This window comes from Vicia villosa, unplaced genomic scaffold (genome assembly GCF_029867415.1).
Source record: "Vicia villosa cultivar HV-30 ecotype Madison, WI unplaced genomic scaffold, Vvil1.0 ctg.001217F_1_1, whole genome shotgun sequence".
NCBI lineage: Eukaryota > Viridiplantae > Streptophyta > Magnoliopsida > Fabales > Fabaceae > Vicia > Vicia villosa.
Genome location: NW_026705539.1, coordinates 565001 through 585601, shown reverse-complemented (window position 1 = coordinate 585601; position 20601 = coordinate 565001). Strand labels below are relative to the sequence as shown.

At 43.7% G+C, this 20601-nt stretch overlaps 2 protein-coding genes across 2 annotated transcripts in view; one reads left to right on the top strand and one right to left on the bottom strand.

Annotated features, from left to right (window-relative positions):
* Nucleotides 1-7145: 7145 nt before the first annotated feature.
* Nucleotides 7146-20601, top strand: part of LOC131634064 (NADH-ubiquinone oxidoreductase chain 6) — an 18509-nt gene continuing 5053 nt past the window's right edge. The window contains exon 1 of the mRNA XM_058904745.1: nt 7146-20601. This exon is cut by the window's right edge and continues 5053 nt beyond it. Within this exon, the coding sequence (XP_058760728.1) occupies nt 8421-9080 (660 nt within the window). The 5' untranslated portion in view covers nt 7146-8420 and the 3' untranslated portion in view covers nt 9081-20601.
* LOC131634065 (NADH-ubiquinone oxidoreductase chain 2) lies at nt 8511-20459 on the bottom strand. The gene has a single exon (XM_058904746.1). It carries the CDS (start codon nt 20457-20459, stop codon nt 19815-19817), a length of 645 nt encoding a protein of 214 aa, XP_058760729.1. The 3' UTR covers nt 8511-19814.

Here is a 20601-nt window from a genome sequence, read left to right as displayed (position 1 = left end):
AAACAAATTCAATAGCTGCTCCTAGCCCGATTCCAAGACCTGGACCTGTTTCAGGTTTGAAAGCAGCCCTTATTCCATTCATTCCATCAACAGCTCAATCGATGGGACTTGCTTTCCTTCCTAAAGGAAGTTACCCGGAGCCGGTAGAAATGACTGACTTAAGATAGAGAGATATCACCCCTAACAGAGTCCATTCTCCGAATAGTAAGACGGTAAAGCCAAAGATCTGATTCACTAGCAAAGTAAAGCAGCAGCCTTGATCAACTATAGGAAAGTACCAGTTTTACACAGTGACAAGGACTTCGCCCGAAAGCATTGATTGAAGGTCTCCTCTTTCTTTTTCACAGCTGCCCGTGAGTTCAGTCGTTAGTTAACATTCGACCTTTCCTGGAAACTTCCGAGAGGAGCGCTTTGTTTTCTTAGCGCCTTTTCTCCCGGTGGTAGTCGAATCTATAGAATTGGCTTAGTAGGATCGCTATTTCCTGTGCAGGTCCGTGCCAGTATGGTAGATAAAGTTCAAATAAGAATTGGAAGAGAAGTTCAAAGAAATTATTTACCGAAAGAAGGGAATTGCTTTCCTCTTTCCCGGCCTTGCTTTCACTAGTTAAACTACCGCAGGTTCTGGATCGATTGGATCAACTACAACTGGGATGAGATGAACAGAAGGGTGTAACACAATCCGCTTCGTAACTGGAAGGCCGGACCGAAAGATTCACTGGTTCAACAAGCTCAATAGCCCCCAGCTTGTTCGTTTTACTCACCGTCAGCCTTACTACTCACTACTTATTCGATTACCAGCTTTCTCTGACGCCCGTCCCCGCTCCTTTTATCATGACATTGAGATCTGTCTCCCTTCCTTCTCAATGCGATTCGATCCGGACCTTGATTGACATGCTGCAATTATCTCTTGAGTCACGCTATTTGGCACATAGGCATTCACTTTTGATCTGCCTATACGAACGAGCCATATCATTTGTTCTCTAGTGGGTGCCTCTTCTTCCTCTCTCCCACTGCTACCCGATCAGATGCACCTCTTATGCTTTTACTGGAGATGGAACTGTTGGATCACTTCGAAGACTGAGACCTGTTTGGAAAGGAAGCCCTACCAGCTCCAATTCCTCATCCCAATCTCAGAAGAAAGGTCCAATACCAGCAAGCTATAGGAAATAGCATCGGTGGAAGATACAGCAAGGATTCTGAAGACGAATAACACAGTGAGGATGTCCATGCTCAGTTGCTTCTCTGTCAGCTTCTTAACCGCGTGGTGCCTTTCCCTCTCATCCTCTTTTTGGCGTCCGAAGTAAGGGTGTTGCAATCCCTCTACTCGCTGTTTCCTGAAGCTATCATTCTTGTTTTTAGTAAAGGCCTGTTCGATCGTTTCACTCGCTGCCAAGGAATGTTCCAGATCTGCGAACAGAACCGAAGGATACAGTCAAGGCATCTTCAACAAGACTTGTAAACATAATATTGTATCCGGATGAATGACAATCCCTGCTAGCCTTTACTTTCATCCCCGGTTGCAAAGGAAGAATCAGATGCACTTACCTCAGCTCTAGCCCCCGTGTTAAGCATTAAAATACCCGCTTTGTTGAGTTGTAAGAGCTTCCCTAGCCCCGCCCATGCTTCAAGGCCTGTTTTCAAGCTCATCACAAGACTAGGAACAATTTCTATTGGATTGAGCGAGAGGACCCCTTTTTTCTATCTTCCCCAATTTAGCAGGCAGGATCGAAGGGGGTCGTTCCCTTCTCCTTTTGAGATCTTTCAGAATATCTCCTACATATAGTACCTTATGAGTGACCATTGGGATGATTGTTCCCGTTTCAAGTAGAACCGATTCCCTTTCGCAGCCTCCGTGGGTGCCCGATCAAATCACCTGCTAGACAGGCCTCCAAGCTCGATCTCTATGTTGCTATGAGAGACTTTCCATCCGCTTTACCCGTCTACATTTCCGAAAGGGGTTAAGAAAGAGAGTAATACCTACGTTTCGGATACGCCTAACCCAACCACATGAATAAACTAGGGCACAGGAACCCAACAATTGATCGCTCTCCCGCTTCTTTTAAGGTTGCAGCTCTTTGTCCCGCAGTAAGAGGCAGGAAAGGTGCCTATAGACAGTGCAGTCTCAAGGTAGATGGATGAGTAAGAAAAGGCCGTTGCAGTCTTTGGCGCAGTCAGGATTACCCCGGATTCAGCCGGGTTAGGAGCAGCTGTAGTTTCGGGAAAGGTGTCTCACTGGTTAGCACCTGGGGCTAGGGCTGTTTCAGTAGGTTCGTCACGAGCTACATTCATTCCCTTATCTATCTATAGAAAGAAGAAGTTTCATCTTACACAACGTCCAGACATGGTCGAATATGAGAAAGAAATCCTAGCTTCCATAATAAGGGCACATGGTGAGACTAAGAGGGACTTACTGTTCTTATGAGCGGACTCACTTGATTTTATAGGCTTCCATGTATCAATCAGTCCCTCCCTCCCGTCTCGGTAGCTCGGTGGTAGCTCGGTTGACAGTTCACGTCGTGATCCGTTGATGAGCGTTGGTTCAAATCAAATCCGAGATTTCTAACTATACAGTTATAGATTAATAAGTAAGTTCTTCGCTTTCTGAATGAATGTCAGATCGGAACTCAAAGGAGAATGTGGTCATAGGATTTGGTCTCAAATAGATAGATTTGAAATGGCTATCAAAGGTATGTAATGGGGCTAGAAGCAATAGGAATCAGACTTGTAGCGAAGAATACTAGTTAATTTGAATGCCCGACGTTGGCATCTTATGCCGGGATCTCTCCTAATGGCTGTATTAGATTTCGAGTCCCTATTTCAGGAATAATTTCAGGGCATTCCACTTACAGCGACGAAGGGAAGATTAGTTATGAATCACTTACACCATCGTCGGCTTTAAATGCAAATTCTGTCGATTAAATGCTCGAATCTTAGTCTCAAACCTGACGATAAGACTTTACAATGATTTGCCTTTATGTTATGTATCCCGGTGCTGTAATGGGCTCCCTCTGAGGATGATTCTAAGAAACCACAACTGCTGTTACTTAACTAGTAGGCTATAAGCCCTTTCTTTGCTGCCTGTCTGTGCGAATCTAATAGCCAAACAACCAGGTTCATGCAACGCGAAATTAATATAAACCCTTCCCGCTCTAACAATGTGTGAGCAGCCATGGCTCTCTCTTTGACGGTAACTTCTTGAGATAACTAAAAAAAGGCGTAAAGCCAGCCCTCCCTCCGCATAGGAGAACCTGATTCCAGCCATACTATTAGAAAGTCACTTCTATCTTTAGACTTGTTAGGAGTAGACAGGCTTTAGGCATAGGCAACCTAGCTTACTCGTTTTGATAGTTTCCGCTATGACTATGTTATGTATGTAATTACGGTCTTTGTTGGATATTGTTGGAACTAACCGTAGACTTTCTATTATCTTAGTAAACCCATTCATAGGACCACCGCCTACCGCATTCCTGCCCCGGCCTTTTCTTTCGCCCGACACAATTGATTCGTCATGGGGAACCCGGGATTGAGGCTTGCTTGTCTCAATCAATTTGATTGCTTTAACTAGTCATGCTATGGATAATTCCCAATGAGAGCCAACTGCTTCATGCCCCAGATCGCGCGCGGGGATTCGTCATTGTGTGTGGTCATATTTCCTATTCATTGAGTAAAGGGCCGCGTTAGACCCGCAAGGCTTTCATCGGAGCACATCGCTTTCGCTCCTTAGTTTATCAGTGGAAGAGGACCTTTCTCGATCAACTATCTTACTTGAATGAAAGAAGTCAACTTTCTATACAAATATATCTGAATAGCCGAATAATGGAATTTTGGGCTAGCTTGATAGCCACTCCCCTGAAAAACTGCAAAGAAGACGATTCGCTACTTCCGAATCGCTGCATCCAGCTCCTCCAGTCTCCTCGATTGGCCCCCTTCGCCGTTGTGATCCCCTTAGTTCACTATTTTCTTGTATATAGAGTCGAGTGCCTGTCTGTGATTTGGATATTATCCCGTCTTCCCTGCCGAGCAATCCCTCTCTCTTTACCTGCTACTGTGCTCAGGCTTCCCTTCTAACAGCAAACAAATAGGCCAGACCAAGCGCTCGAAAGCAAGTAAAGACTCCGCTCAGGTGAACAGAAAGAAGAAAGAATCAAAAGAAGAAGGAAGGCATAGAAAGAAAGGCGCTTCCGACGGTTCGTGACTCATTCGGTACGGTTTTTTTTTACAAGGGGCGCCTAAGATGCATGCTTGCCTGGACGATTGGAATCTGTATTCGAGACTTCGATTTCCACCCTCCTAAAGAAGGAATGGAAGCTTGAGCATGGATTAGACGGACGTACGCCGTGAAGCTTGACCCCTAAGATTGTCGTAACCATAGCAAGGAGAAGGAAGCTTTTGAATAGTTAAGATGCCTAAATAAACGGACACTTTTTGTTATCTTATCTAAAGGCGAAGACTAAAGGAAGCGGATATAGCAGGAGACCAACCAGTGCCAATAAATTGGAAACGTACGCAAGAGGTGGAATCTGAACATTTTAGGGACATGAGTCACGGTAGGCCTACCGTGACTCATGTCAATCGGGGAAGGTTTTTGAAGGTTCCCAGACTACTCCTACGCGACTGGCAGTAGGGAGGGAGGAGGTGGTGAGATAGAGCCCATTGGGACGCGGAATACCCGGAGACTTGCTGAAAGGACAAAGAACTTCCAGTAGCGGCTATTAGACCTTACTTGCCCAATCACAAGTCCTACTAAGAGGTGAACTGACCGAGCCGTCAGGTTTGAGGGTAGAAAGGACACTGCGAGGAGATAGATGGAGACATGAGACTGATTTATGAAAAAAGAAGAAGATTTATTTATGGTAAGAATATAGCCCCTAGTACGACAAACAGGCAGACAGCTAGACTTTTGATTAGAGGTTAAAGGGAGAACTGCGAGGAGAATCGAGATTGGCGCTTAGAACGCAATGTTAGGGCCATTTGTACAGACAGACATAGGGGTAGATTGCTTGTACGAGGATAAATAAAGGAATATAATTGTTATGGCGTTAGGAACGAGTCCACACTTGGTTCCGAACAAATGACTAGAATTCGTTGAGCCAGTGGCGGAAGGATAAGGGAGAAGAGCAATAAGCTGCTTGAATCTTAGAAAGAGGAGATCCCTGGTGAGGACACAATTAAGACCAGACAGCCGGATCAGAGAGATATGCACCTTGAATTTGGAAACCCTCGAAAAAGTGGTTAGAACAGATGCTTTCCCCACCTAGGACTTAGACCGGGCATTTCAGTGCTTGGTAGTAGCGCATACCAGGACGAGAGGTTATGGCCCCTTTTGGATAGTGGAAAAATTGTACCGAACGAGACCTGCTGACGTTGTTTATTTTGGGTGAACTGAAACTTCACTTTTAATTAGCTCAATCAAAATGCCTATCTACGCAGAGAGCATGCCCCCCTTCAAGACTGAAGACAAGGGAAAGAAAGAGAAGACAGATGCCGACACACTTTTTTGAGATGAGCTAAGGATGCCTAACGAGCAGACGAGGAAATGCAGTAGCGGAAAGGAATGGACCACTAATGGACAATGGTCCCGCGAACGAGACCCGAATACTGACTGCGCAGGCGAAAAGAACCCCGTGACTAAGACTGACTTGACGAAGCTATACTTTGGCCCATTGACAAGAACGGAAATAACCAATAAACTGTAACAGATTGCAGCATGGGGAAGGAAGTAGAAAATAGAAGCGACTGTTTGAAGTTTGCCGGCTTAAGGCTGAAGATAAAGTATATATCCATTTCATGACTTTTGATTAGAGTAGGTTTAGGAGAGGACTAGGAGACTGAGATGCCTTTGAGGAGCGTTTAGGGCGATGAGAAGGCCGCGAGGACGTCAGGCGAAAGGTAATTTTTCTAAGTGAGGTAGCCTGCCCCATATCCTCGCTGCGTGGGCGTCCTTGTAGAAAGGAACTCAACTCAAAACGAACCGAAAACAACTGCTTAATGCTTTGGCCGCTGAAGAGGAAGAACAAGAGTCTGGTTGCGCTTTGGGGCTACTTCCCCTACCACTGTTAAATAGCATCCTCCTCCCTTAATAGTAAGCAGGCTGGCTTCTCCCAATAGAATGCCTTAACTGATGAGTGACGAAGGTAGCTAACCTCCATCGCATTATCCAAGAAGCCCTCTTTTCCGAGTCTGGAAAGCAGCTAATTGAAAAGGATGAGCTAGTTAATTTAATTAGCCAAGAAAGACTAAGAAGAATGACGGATTGGGAATTATCGGACTAAACCCCGTAATCTTCCTGCCTCTGGTCGAGCTAATCGACGGTAGCGAGCAGAAGAAGAAGCGAAGCTACAGCAGTCCCATTCCTTCTTATCTACGTAAGACATAGAAGAGAGTTCAGCTAGCTTTCCGTAACGGGCTACTAACTACGACTTTGCTTCCGCAGCACGTCGAAGGTCTTCGTCAGGTGTCGGAATCACATTTTGATTGTGGTCTATGAACTCAATACCAGATAAAGAAGAAGCAGCTAACAACTGAAAGAATAGAGGGAAGGTTGCATTCACACTTCTCTCTTCGTCATTCTAAAGCAAGGAATGAAGTTGCCCGTATAGCAAGAAGGAAGGGTATAGGAAATGCAATGAACTTCATCGTAATAGATAGATCATAATTTAATGCGTCGAACTCGTATATTTAGAGTGACCCCTCTATGCCTACTCTACTAATGACGGCATCTAATTAATAATATCGTCATAAATAGTAGGCACGATGCCAATTCCACTCCATTATGAGCTTTCCTAATTCTCCCAGTTGTGCCTCATTCTCCTAGGAATTATAATGACGGCTACGATACAAAGGAAGCCGAAGAAGAGCTAGCAACTGTCATACTATAATAAAGGCAGTCGCAGCTAGATCCAGGTTAATCTAACTCATGTGCTATTAACTCAATTCTTAAATCATAGGTAGCTACTTCCTTCCAACTTAAGGCATCTGACGCTAAATTATTATTGTTGTTGTCAAGTCTTGGACTCTGTTAAAATAGGAATCTGTAAAGTGTTCCATCAACTAAATACCCTGCTGCTTCTAAATTCCTGATTAAATAAGTGCCAGAGGAATTCGGATTAAAGAAAGTCTCGTAGGAAAGGGAGCCAATGATAGATGCTTTGAAATAGCGTAATAGAAAGAAAGATTGTCTAAATATCAAGGCAAGTCGGAGGCGAGTAATTGAATAAATCCGATTTTCCGGAAGAGTCACTCGCCAGAACAGGGGAAGGGAATTCGGAACTCAATCACCAAGTGGACCTTCCCATTGTCTATGCCTGCAACAAAGGAAGAGGTGAGCTACCAACTCGTCACCTCCCCTCTCGTTCCACTTCTGTCTGTTCTTTCATTGTCAAGTGTCGGACTCTGGTCTTTTTGGAACATGAAAGTGTTCCGTGAGTGAGATTTCCCCTCTCTTCTTTAATCTTTTCTTCCCAAAGCTCACTAATTTAGTGATAGAGGCTCTAATGCTGCTAGCGACGGGTAGGTACTAGGAAGAGTTTACGGTATGAAATTTCTCGACCTATAGCGAAAAAATCATAAGAGAAGAAAGCTGCTAGCAGAGGGTGGAGAAGTCGTCTGGTTATCAAAATTATGTATAGAAATAAGATTCGTCTTGCCGGTAAATGCTTTAGACTGAACCTTGTTCTCTATCCGCTAGCACGCAGACAATAACTAGGACAAATTTATGGCAAAGTAAGTGTGCATCGAAGGTAAAGAAACTCGAGTCATAACATTTCTACTAGTGCTTAGGTGGGCTCATTCCGAATGATAAAAAAAAAAGTGCTTAGTTTCGTTGGAAAAACCAACGCAAATATTTACTTTAAAGTCTCTCTTTCTTTGGGGGGGGAGCAGAGCACGTTGACAGAGGTTCATATGAGGCGTTCAGGTGCGTTGGCTCTCTATGGGAATACTACACCAAGTGATCTTCAATTTATGCTTTCCGAAACGGAAATGTCTTTAGATAGTCTGTCAAGTACCTCTTCCACTAGGTCAGACGCTGGAAGCGCCCCGACTGACCCGGTGGAGATACTTGATATAATATCTACTGAATCTTCGAAGTGGGTCGATCTTAGTGGTCGGCAATTACCTCCTGAATGGAGTATGCCTGACCTTGTTCGGGCGGTAATAGCCGACGATCGTATTTACAATGAGGGCTTTCTTAGATTTTGGTATTACGATATGATGTTACAGGGACAGGATGCTTGGTTATGCGAAGAAATTTTCACATTTTTAGACCTCATTAATTATGTCTTCTAGAAATGTGAAAATTGATTTTTCCATGCTTTTTCTTTGGTCAACAACCAAGCACAGCTCTCTATAGTTATTCACTACTCCGTGCAGGAAAGACTCTCTTTCTGTCTGGAGGGAAGGCTTTTTGGACTCAGGGTACCATGATACTTTCTGTTTTGTCGAGCCCCGCTTTGGTCTCTGGTTTGATGGTTGCACGTGCTAAAAATCCGGTACATTCCGTTTTGTTTCCCATCCCAGTCTTTCGCGACACTTCAGGTTTACTTATTTTGTTAGGTCTCGACTTCTCCGCTATGATCTTCCCAGTAGTTCATATAGGAGCTATAGCCGTTTCATTCCTATTCGTTGTTATGATGTTCCATATTCAAATAGCGGAGATTCACGAAGAAGTATTGCGCTATTTACCAGTGAGTGGTATTATTGGACTGATCCTTTGGTGGGAAATGTTCTTCATTTTAGATAATGAAACCATTCCATTACTACCAACCCAAAGAAATACGACCTCTCTGAGATATACGGTTTATGCCGGAAAGGTACGAAGTTGGACTAATTTGGAAACATTGGGCAATTTACTTTATACCTACTATTTCGTCTGGTTTTTGGTTTCTAGTCTAATTTTATTAGTTGCCATGATTGGGGCTATAGTACTGACTATGCATAGGACTACTCAGGTAAAAAGACAGGATGTTTTCCGACGAAATGCTATTGATTTTAGGAGGACTATAATGAGGAGGACGACAGACCACTCACGATCGACTAAAAGGAAAGTCGCCCGGAGATATTGGTTCAAATCCAATTCGTGAGATAGCAAAGCGATAAAAGGAAAGAAACTCTTTTCTTAACCAGCTACTTGACTCATTCAATAGCTGGAGTACGGAAAAGCTTAAAAAGGTAATTCAGGCGCAGTTCTCAAGTATAGTTGACTCATCCGACTAAGAATCCGAGTCCGACCCCGATTTTTCCTTAAACCAACCCCAGACGCCCAATGGGAAATGTACTCAATAGATGCTCTCTTAGTGACTAAGGAAGTCAGGGATGAGCAAGACAGACTTTTTCAAAATATGATATGAGGTAAAATACCAGTGAGCGCCGCAGCAGCCCGGACATAGACCGAATTCGGGTCCTCAACTCTTGAGTATATTGACCACGGAACGGAACGGAAACGATGTTATAAAAATACTTGTTACTATCTTACGAGTGAGGTACTTGCAAACTATACTTGATAGATCCTTATCCAGTTCAACTTTCAAGAACTTAAGGAGATCTTCGAGAATAAAGGAATAAACATAATTAATTTTGTTATCTTTATTTGAGATGAGGTTCGTTCTCTCTGCCATGGTTTCATCCAACAAAAAGTAACTCATGATCTGATAGGCACTTGCTGATGCGTCTTGGACAATAGGCGTGGTTTTAATAATATTTTTATTTGAGAAGAATCCTAATAGATTCCCGAGGAACTGAAAGGGGCGTTTAGCGGACCGAGCCTTCGCGATAAGTTTCGCATAGTTCTCACTACTGTGCTTGTATTTTATAAAGTTCTTATAAAACCATTTCATTGCATCTTTGAAACTCTCGAATGACTGGTAATGGAAGCTTGTAGCACATAGAAAATGGCTTTTCATAGAATCTGTAATCTTCTTAGTTGATTTCAAATCATCAGCAAAGACGATCAGGCTTCTTGCTAGATCACCCTCGTGTAAATGCAAGATCCCACTGCGGTAGATTCTACCTCGGAAGTCGAGAAAGGGAGGCAAAATTTATATCCATCATAGGCTGATGCCACATTAATAATAAATTGCTCATAACGAGCACGCTGTATGTTATTATATAATGTATTTAACAAATCGCTCAAACTCTATTTTTCGTTAATATCTACATCTTTCAAGTGTAACACTCTAAGTAAGCTTAATACCCCTTTTTGATTCATTGAGGCTAGAAATTATGGCATGAGTAAAGTAAACCATTTTCAACAAATAAGTTATAATTATTTTTGAAGATATTTCAACCAATCACTGTTGATTTGAAAGGCCTGACCCTGCAGCTTGTTCATTACATTACACAGATCATACTCATTTGGTGGAAGAAAAATATTGATATTGAAGTGATTAAAGTTTACGCTACTTAACAGGCGATAACGATCATACATATCTAATGTTGGACAACTTAAGTAACCCCCTATAAGATCGGACATCTGGCTAGCATTTTAACCATCATTGCGGGCATTCCGCCACTCTATAGGTGGGTATACCATAGGCAAGTTTAACTTGATAGGTAGTAATGAGATGTAAAAATAGCACACAGCGTACAGAGCGCTTGGATGAAAAGAAGATCCTTTCTTTTTATTCACTTTAGTTGAATTGCTCAAATCACTTATAAAAGTCATCAATCCCCTTTCCTCCATGAAACTCACTAAGCTGGAACCGATGGGATTTCGTAGGATTTTCCTAAAAAGGTGCCTCACCGAGTATAAATATAAATGGATGAAACAACTCTAGCATATAAACTAGAGAACGACAGATGTATTCACTCTGTGTTTTTTCGATCTTGTACCTTATAGTAATAGTACACTTAACACCAACCCAATCTCAGACGGATAATAAACTCCTATACCAGTGATACATTGACTATAACTCTAAAGGGTACCACAATGTGAGATGTACTCAGGCGGAAAGCAACCTCGCTTATAGCGTTCGTGACCAATCCCCATTGGTCACTTCACTCGTCTAGAAGACAGAGAAGAGTTAGAGCTTTAGTAGTATACCTGGGATGGGACATTGTACTTTTCATTTCCGTGACTGAGACACTGACTAAGAAGACATGGACTTGATTATACTCTAACGGCTCACACATAGTATAGGGTACTTTTATACGTTACCACCAGTTGCCACATTTGCTTATGAAACAAGAGCAGCTTATCCCGAGGAGAACTGAGCATAAGTCTGATTTCTTAGGGTAGTCACTAAAAAGTTCTATCGAGGCAGAAGAAAAAGAGCTAAGTTATTATCTATAGCTTGGGAATCTGTCTTAACCAGGGAAGTGAACAGCTTCACATCTTACTGGGTGTGTGCCCGGCTAAAGGAAGATCATCTTTCTTCATTGCTAGGATCAACGGCAAAGATCCCCCTAAAATCTGATTGAGGGCTCGAGCCTCGGGGTCTTGGAACTGATTGAAAAAGGGAACTTTGTTACAACTTCACCTACCACCAAAGCAATCTTTTACTATTTATTGGTAAAAGCTAGTCTGCCCAAGACATGAGCTAGCTGATGCTGGTCTGTGGCAATTTAATCCTCGGTTAGTAAAACTCGTTACTAAAGCCTTGTCTGTCTTAAGACCCCATTCCTCAACAATTGGGACAGAGCTCTCTAACTTACTTACCTTATTTCCGAGTAGTTCCTAGGGGGTCAAGACCTTAATGGACCACCAACCAAATCCTACCTAAAAAACTGGGTTTATTTCGAGAACGTGATCTAGCTTGTTTTCCTGCCAAGAGGCCTGCTTGGTTCCTGGTTTCCCGTTCTCTTTGTCTAAGGCTAAGAAAGAATTCTATGGTCATTTTCTCCGGAGCTCTAGTTACTATCATACCATCGAAATAGACGAGAGTTTTGGTATATCTTCAATCAAGTATAAATGTTTTCTATAAAGTCAAAGAAATAAGTATCCCTCCCCGAAGGTAAAAATCATGCTTTAAAAATGCAAGGGAAATAGTTAGTATCCGGGCTTGCACCCCTATAATTCTTTATCTAACTCGGTACCTTGCTTGACTTGAGGGCACGGCACTTACTTGCTAGTAAAAGTCTTCATAATAAATCACTATTCTAAATGTCTCCTTATGGTTGAGTTAGGTGGGAGTCCCTCTTTATAACCCAATAACATAACCCTCTCCCCAAGGGTTAGGCCTATTCGAAAGAATAACTTCTTTCACTGGTATGGAAGAGTAGGAGGGGTAGGCCATGGGCTTTGCTTAACTAATTTTTTTTCGTTTCTTTCCCTTTCCCCTGTAGTGAAGCAGGAACTCAGAGTAACATTGCTATCTAATCGATTTTCGAAAGAGCAAACTTCATTCATTTAACGCAAGTAAGCGATAGGCGATGTGGCATACCTTTTGGCACTACCTCCAGCGCTCTCCTGAGTTCACAAAGTATTCCACGTATCCATGCTGAGGAAATACGTACCGTCCGCCAGAGCATATCTGGTTGATAGAGGATATGGTTGTAGATAATAAATTAACTTATGAAGAACGCCCGGAGAAGATTGTTGACAGAAAGGATCAGGTACTCAGGACGCGCACAATTCCATACGTCGTGTAGGAATCATTCCGAGCGCGAAGCTACATGGGAACTAGAGGAGAAGATGCGGGAGGAGCACCCTCACCTTTTCGACACGCCAGGTAAGAGTTTTGTCATCAAAACTAACACTTAATGATTTTAATCGATGTGGATATAGTCTCGCACCTTTCTATAGGTTTTCCAAGTATCTATCCCTCGGTATGGTCGTTCCCTTGGACCCTAACCTAACATAAAAGGTCGTGTGCCATCCCGCTTCTGCCAGAATCGAAGCCAATACCCTTAAGAGGTATAGAGGTCAACGATGGAAGGTACCTAGGAAGCAGAACTCGCCAAGAGTCTGAGATCTGATTGAACAATTGTAAGATTTTAATCATATCAAATGCTCTTTCAGTCTGCAGAAACTTGGGAGGGGTCACAATAGAATCAAGTATTCTCACACTTAATCGCTTTGCCAACGGTATGACCCGTGACAAAGTGAATAAAAGAAGGATAGATATAACTGAACTAATGTGTCCGCCTTATCATCCTTCCTCATTATCACCTTACGGTGAAATGAAGGAATGATCCTAGGTAGACCATTCCGACTGAGGGAGACGAAAACTGGTAGTCTCTCATGCTCGTAAGGCGGCCCGGCGTAAACCTGTTGAAGGCAAACGCCACACTGCTTTAAATAAAGTGCAGTAGATAAAGGACCGGACTTACGGTATAATTGACGTACCTGTTTCGCAAACAAGTGCGCAGCTATACAGTTCTCCTTTGAAAGGCCATCAGTGACCTTTCAGAAAGATTCCGGGTTCATTCCACTGAAACTAGCTGGCAATATCTTATAAGTGCTATTCCCTCTCAGCTTCAAAAGGGCTTACCCGAGGAGAGTACGGGGCATCTCTATGGTTCCAATATGGTATCGCAGAGTTCGTCGATCTTCTTCTGACTAGTGCCGCGCTGTCAAACATAAATATAATACAATATCGGGAATCTCTTTGACCTTAAATGTGTCTAGGGTAGGGACCTATCTTCTTCGTAGTGGGCCCTTCTCTCTCTTAGTATGAGCCCCGGAACTGCTTGTTATACATACCGCCAGCTGTCTTTCCCGGCGCTTCTGCTTTCTGCCATAGAGGTGTGAGGTTAAGAATGATCGAAATAAGACACGATAGAAGGTGGGTGACTAAATGGGAGCATTTCCTTTCTTGCCCGGTAAGCTCCTATCGTGGTTTTCGATTGTCGATTGCTTTTGTACTTTGACCCTTGGCTAGTTCACTGAGCTATATCGGGGACTTAGCGTTCGACTGTTGCCAACTCGGGGGTTTAACCCGAGAACTTCTGTTCTGAGTGGTTGATTAGAGTTATAGGAGAGCGAGAAGCGAAGCTAAAGGACTACTAGATAGCTGACTTTTTTGTACTTGACTTTATAGGGACTCATAAGTAATAGGTATTTACAGTTACTTAGGCAGACAATGAAGAATGAGAGAACCAATATATGCAATACAATAGTTGGATATAGTCCATCATTTCGGCTGTTATGAAAAGAAAGATGAATACAAACCATAACTGATGAGGACGCATTCTCTATCAGTTCTGTGCTATCAGTTGGGCTCAAAGGTTCAAGTCAGGGGTCATTCCAAGGGAAGGATTCATTCGAAAGCACAGATTCAGTCCACCCGAATGGTCGAGTGCCAATAGATAGATCAAGTAGGGGCTTCCCTTTCCTTGCAATGAACCGAGTTCGTGCTTTGGGATTCCTTAACAAACAAAGCGAGTTGAGCACGAAGACTTTTTCGGAGATGACTTCTGTCAATAGGCAAGTAGCGCCCAATCGAGCGAGAGAAGATAGCCCTGGGAATTATTTCACATCCCTATAGCCAGAGTCAGTCGTTGGAGTTTATCCCTTTATAGACAATGAAAGTCTCCCTTCATCTCGACTAGTCCTTCCTTGTTATTGCCGTAGCTGTCCCGCTAACGGTAGTCCCTGCCCCTAGAGATTTTCAATTGTAGTTGCTTTTGCCCTTGCTTGAACTAGCTAACTTTATCCTCCAATGGATAAAATACCGCTTTATTACTATACGGTTATACAGCTTCTAAAGAAAGAGGAGATAACTGGGTAAAGTAAGAGTCTTGTATTATATACCAGGGAGAAGCTAAAGTCCAAAACGATTCCTCTCCTTGTCAAGCAGAAAATCCCTAGCCATAGCTTTCACGGTCTTACTCGCTGGCAACAGCCGCTGCAAGCAGAGGGGCTTCAGGGATTACCTCAGCTCAGTGGAAAGCGAAGGGTAAAATCCTTGAGAAGGCGATGGAATGGAACTGCTTATCTCGGAAAATTAAGAGAAACTTAACTTACTAGCTTGCCTGATCCCTATTGACCCAAGAGACTTAAAGGCTTGAAAGTCAAGACACTGCGCTTAACCGGAAATAAATACCTCACTAAACATTATAAAGAAAACTGCCTTGCAGACACTCCTGACCACTCTTATATCTATCCTTAATGGGGGATTCGCTTACACAAGGAAAGCCTTGCTTCTTTCCTCTCCAATATATTATTTTCTTAGTCTCGTTCTCGTCTCTATCTCTTAGGTCAAGCATCTTCGGGAATACCCGTCCCCGTCTTAGTCGAATACCTTTTCATTCCTTCCGCAAGTTCGTATCTTAATCATCCCTTGTCTTTCTCCCGGGCGAGCTTCTGCTTTCTATTCTTACTCTCTCTCAGCAGCAAGACCGTAGAATAGGAGAACCACTAGATCCGCTGCAATCCCAGTTGCCAGTTGACTCAACAAAGAATCTACTTTGTTTGCTTTGGTGCTTTCTTTTATGCCCTTCCTCGCCACCAAACCGGATATCGTGATCTTTGATCTAGGTACTTGACTTCCCCCTCTTCCTATGTAAGGGGCGAGTAGCCTAGCCCATCTCCTCAGACTAGACTGAGCTGAATTGCCAATCCTTTGAGCCGCTTCGCTCCTTGGGATGCCGGAATCTCGAAAATAGAAGATGAGTATGAAACTAGAGCCATCTCCTTTTTGCAGGGGAATCTCCTTCGGTTGATTATCTGGTTTCGGAATATGCATTTCAAAACCTTTTTCTCTCGTACCCATTTCCCTAAACTCCGGTGATCTAGCTTTGGCTTATGCCATTACCGCTAAACCCGATTCTTCTCTTGATCCGGATCCTTATTCTTTCTTTTTGTGACTTCTTTATTTGAATGACTCCTTTCCCTACCGGTGATGATAGATATTTTCTTTCACGGTTCCACTCCGGGACAGCTTTCCTTGCCTTTCCTGCATTACCGGATGGATTGCTTTTCTGCAGTAACCTAGATTCCTGCAGCTGCAAAAGAATCAGGTTTTTCGATCTGGTCTAGTTCAATTCTTTCGATCTCTCCCCTTTCTGTCGAAGTAAAGCTAGAAACCGCTCCTATAGCCCATGGGAAGGAAGGGAAATCTCAAGATTAGGCTAGGCTACTACTAAGACTGGTTTAGTTGAGTGAAACGACTGCTTGGTCGAGCGAAAACTATCCTATCGCTTTCCCAGCTTCCCCAAAGCCATCATTTTTAAGCTGATGACATTGATGAGTGATCCAACAGTCTTGAGTGGTAGTTCTCAAAGGAGATGGGATCCGAGAAGTAGGGAATGAATCCTTACAGACGTATAGAAGGAAGAGGTACGAGAAGACGAAGAAGGTACAAATAGAATACTTGTAACGAGCCGGAGAGGTGGAATGAGGGGCAATTTTCTACTCTGATTATCTATCGGGTATGAATTCTAAAGTAAGGAATAGTACCCTATAAAAGATAGGCTAACAGCACAAACCAAGGGGGCCCACTCCGCCGCTCCCCCTTCCCCAGCCAGTAACCTTCCATAGCCTTGATGTCCAGACTGGGGCCTCTTTTCTTAGTGCTAAGGCTAAGCATTAAGAAAAGACTTTGAATATCGATGAACTCGTCTATATGCTTAACACTGGCAATTCATCTGCGCCTCCTCCTGTTGACAGTAGTAGTGCAGACCCTGCTTAGACATGCCTTGATGCGAGGCTGGTCCACGGCGAACGAGCAACTATTATAAAAAAAGCAAGACTTTTCTTATTTTTTGATTCTATAATCTCTATAAAGCCCATCCAGAGTCTTAGGATGGGTTTTCAGGTGAGTTATCCAATCACCGTGCTCGGATATGGTCCCCCCAATTTCCAAGCTTGAGATAATATTGTCAGCAGCTTGGGAGTATACGGAATTGCGTTCCTCTGAGTAGAAACTCGATTTAGGTCCACCCTGCTCACAAAAATGGCGGAGCTGCTCCCGAACCAAAGTATGCAGCTCTCTTTTTTTTTTTATAAGTTCTTCTGGATCCAAATTTGGATCTACATAAGTTTGGGCGGAGTCGACCGCCTCCGTGTGGGAGGGCGGCCCATTGACTGAGGAGGACGACGAATCGAGCGCCGGTTCTAATAGGACGCGCTCCTCGAAGCTTGTCCACCCCTCCCCCTCCACCGGGGTCGATGCGACCGAACCCCTATCCTCCGAGACGGAAAGGAGGGTCTCCTCGAAGTGGGGGAATGCGCGGAGCCAAGAATCTCCCTCAGTCAGATATAAACCCTTGGCTTGCAATATCAGCCGTAAAAAACTCAGAGCCAGTTCGAAATAGATTGATATCTTATTCGAACTTAATGCACAAATAGATGGAATAGCAGCAAATAGCATCTTTCTAGCTTGCATATGCGTGGAACTCAATCTCATTTAGAAAGGTTCTATCTATCTTTCAGCAACTAAACGGGAAGTGGTTTAGGAAAGGACTTTAGAATCAATCGGATGCGCTCGCCCAGCGATAAAGGCCCCGACCCTGCCCTGCCAACCAAGTAAAAATAAAAAATAAATAAAGAAGAGAACGAAAGGAGAAAAGATAACTTCGTATTTTGGTAATTCTCTAGGAGTCATGTTTAACCTTGAATGCTATTAATAAATTCTACAGCAATAGTCCCTCGGACTCGGAAAGTTATAACGAAAATGGCTAACCCAATAGCTGATTCCGCAGCTGCCACCGTTGAAACCAATGAAGCAAATGATTGACCCATCATATCATCCGAAGATCCGGAAGAGCTCTGATTCCCAGTTCGTTAATCAATAGAAGATACCCACGGGTTACTTCCTTTATACACAGGAACGGAACGAGACCATTCAACATCCGAAGGACTCTACCGCTGGAACGACCGATGCCTGATTCATTGCTCGCTCACAACCCCGGTTTGCACTCCGATAGAAAAAAGGAAGGGAGTTGAAGAGTCAGAAAAGGGCTTACCCTTAGACCTGACCAAGATAAGTAAAACCGGTAGCCGAAAGAAAGGTCCCTCGAGCTTTATTAGTAGTTACACGAGTGCTCAGATCAATACCGAAACACATATAGAGTGCCTGGTCTTTAAGCCCGATAATGCCACAAAGAAAGAGCACAAGCAGGAATCCCTGCACCGAATCCATACCGAAGAGACTTGAAAAGGTCTCAAAGAGACGATCTACACCGAAAAGACATTAGGAGCACTCATTCCTTGTACCCGGGGAACTTATTCATAAGGGATCTACACCAGAAAAGGAGTTTACGGCCGGTTCCCATATAGACACTATGGCCCACCCTTTCTTTGAACCTTGTCAATGATCGAACTTAAAGATATGAACTGAGTGCCATTTGATGAGTAACTGAGAACAAGGGAGAGGGATATGGAAAGGATGAAGTAATGAAAGACGAAGTCATTGCTAGTAGTAACGACTTGTCACGATCCATTGGTTCATATAAAATCCATGTCCTAGGTGTATCAAAAAACATTCTTTTCGCTAAGCGTATATAATAAAATAGAGTGAAAGGTCCACCCCGAAAGGGGGTACTAACTAACAGCTGAGTCCTCTCCGAACCGCAGGAGATAGTTGCCCATCATACGGCTCACCAACTGAACTTGCCTCTATGGGAGACTCGCTCCGGGCAGGTTCGGATTACAATACACGGCTCTACGAAGGAAAGGGTTGGTGGGTTGGGAACGTTTTAAATATTATTCTTTTTCCGCGATGAGAAATGCAAGACGAAAAAGGAACCCATCTTTTCGACTGGGAAATGCGAGTCTGTTTTGTCCACTTTCTCCATCCCTCTCTATCAAAATGATAAAAAAGGAAGGCGAGCTTGCTTCTTATTCTCGTGTTCGATCTCTTCCATCTCTGCCCCGCTCGTTGTCACCTATGTTGAAGAAAGGTTTGGAACCCTGTAGAGAATGAGGAGGGGCCAAGGATCTTCCTCTCAACAGTGCTTCTCGGGGCTCCACTCTCCCCCCCCCCTTAATAAGTAAGGCCCCGTTAGCCTGGGCGAGGGGATAGGGAATAAGGATGGAAGCCCCCTTCACTCTGCCAGGGACTGGACAGGGGTTAGCTCTGTAAATGTGTAGAGCCGAGTGTAGTGTGGTGTAGTAGTTGGCACTTCTAGGCCCCTTCCCGGCTACTGGACCACTCCAGTTCTTTGGGTACTACGGACCCTCTGCCATCCATTGCAGCAGAGCCGTTTCATGAGCGGGGGGGGGCTAAGCGCAGTTATTTGAATCAAACGTTGAATGAAATCGATTCTTTTTTAGATATAAAAATAAAAATCGGATAGGATAGATGGATGGATCTATCTTTCTATTAATATATATATATGACTAAAAAAAATGGATTTATTTAAGTAGCGTAGCAAGAAGCCCCCAATCCTTGATTTGGCCAGGAAAGACTGCACTGCTTTGGGCCCAGGAAGCGAAGGGAATGAGCTCGGCTGCTTATCCTCCACACTTATTTTTTATCTCCGTGCCCCTTTCGCATGCGCTTCGCGCGCCATTGGCGCTTTGCTCTCCTCTTATTCTTCATTGGACGGTTCGGATGGACTTCGCCGTTCTTTCCCAACAAAAATAGAAAAGGCTGTATCACATCGAGATGTCGATTCGTTTTCCGCCCCCAATGAGATGGGGAATTTGTAACCCCCTATTTTTACTTTTGTTTGGACCCTTCATCTTTCTGAATGGAGGCCCGGCTCGCGTCGTTCCAACAACCGGCGGGGAGCACCTCAGTATACGATCGCGCGCAGTAACTGGGAGTCCTTTTTTTTACACCTAAGGCAAACTTCAATTCACCAAACCAAGGTTCATCTCGTGTAGTGATTGTGGACTCGTACAAGGATATTGAGTAGACGGTTGATGTTTCAGACTCGACCCTATCTTTCGTAGCATGCATTCCCATCGGTGTCGCAACTGATTCGGTAAGCTACGTGTCCGGTGCACGGAGAACTGCCTTCGGTCCCCCAAACTGACTGACTCGTGGCAACCTTCCGGCCGCCCAACAACCTATAACGCTAGTCACTACTCCCACTGGGGCTAGGAAGTAAGCCCCACAACCCAAAGCGGCGAAGAACAAATAGAATTTGCTACAAAAGCCGGCTAACGGGGGTATTCCTACGTATGAGAACATAGTAATGGAGAAGGTTATAGCCGAAATAGGATTCGTTTTGGCTAGAGCGCCCAAATCTGCTATATATTTGACACGGGTTTGCCGTAATGCTAAAACTATGGCGAATGCATCTATCGTCATTAATGCATAAATAAAGATACCAATTAGTAGTGATTGAATTCCTTCTATGGTTCCACATGAGAACCCAGTACGAATATAACCTACATGTCCAATTGAACTATGAGCTAGAGGTCTTTTTACTTTCGTTTGGGCCATGGCGGCCAGTGCTCCTAAAATCATAGAAGCAATGCTGCAGAAACAGAAGATTTGTTGCAATGTAGCTCCATAGGAACCATAAATAGAAACACGTGAAATATTAGCAAAAATAGAAATTTTAGGCGCAATAGAAAGGAATGCTGTAACCGGGGTGGGTGAACCCTCATAGATATCAGGTGCCCACATATATAGAGTCAAAAGAGATATGGAGTCCGAAGGGGAGGGGGGTTTTATTCGGGGCTTGAGAGATGGAATAGATAGGGCCCAAAAAGTGTTGAATTCGCCGCTGGGGAATTAACACGAAAGGGAACGAAGAATTCTCGACGAA

Coding starts and splice junctions, on each gene's coding strand:
- LOC131634065 (XM_058904746.1), bottom strand. CDS start 20,459: ATGTGGGCACCTGATATCTATGAGGGTTCACCCACCCCGGTTACAGCA.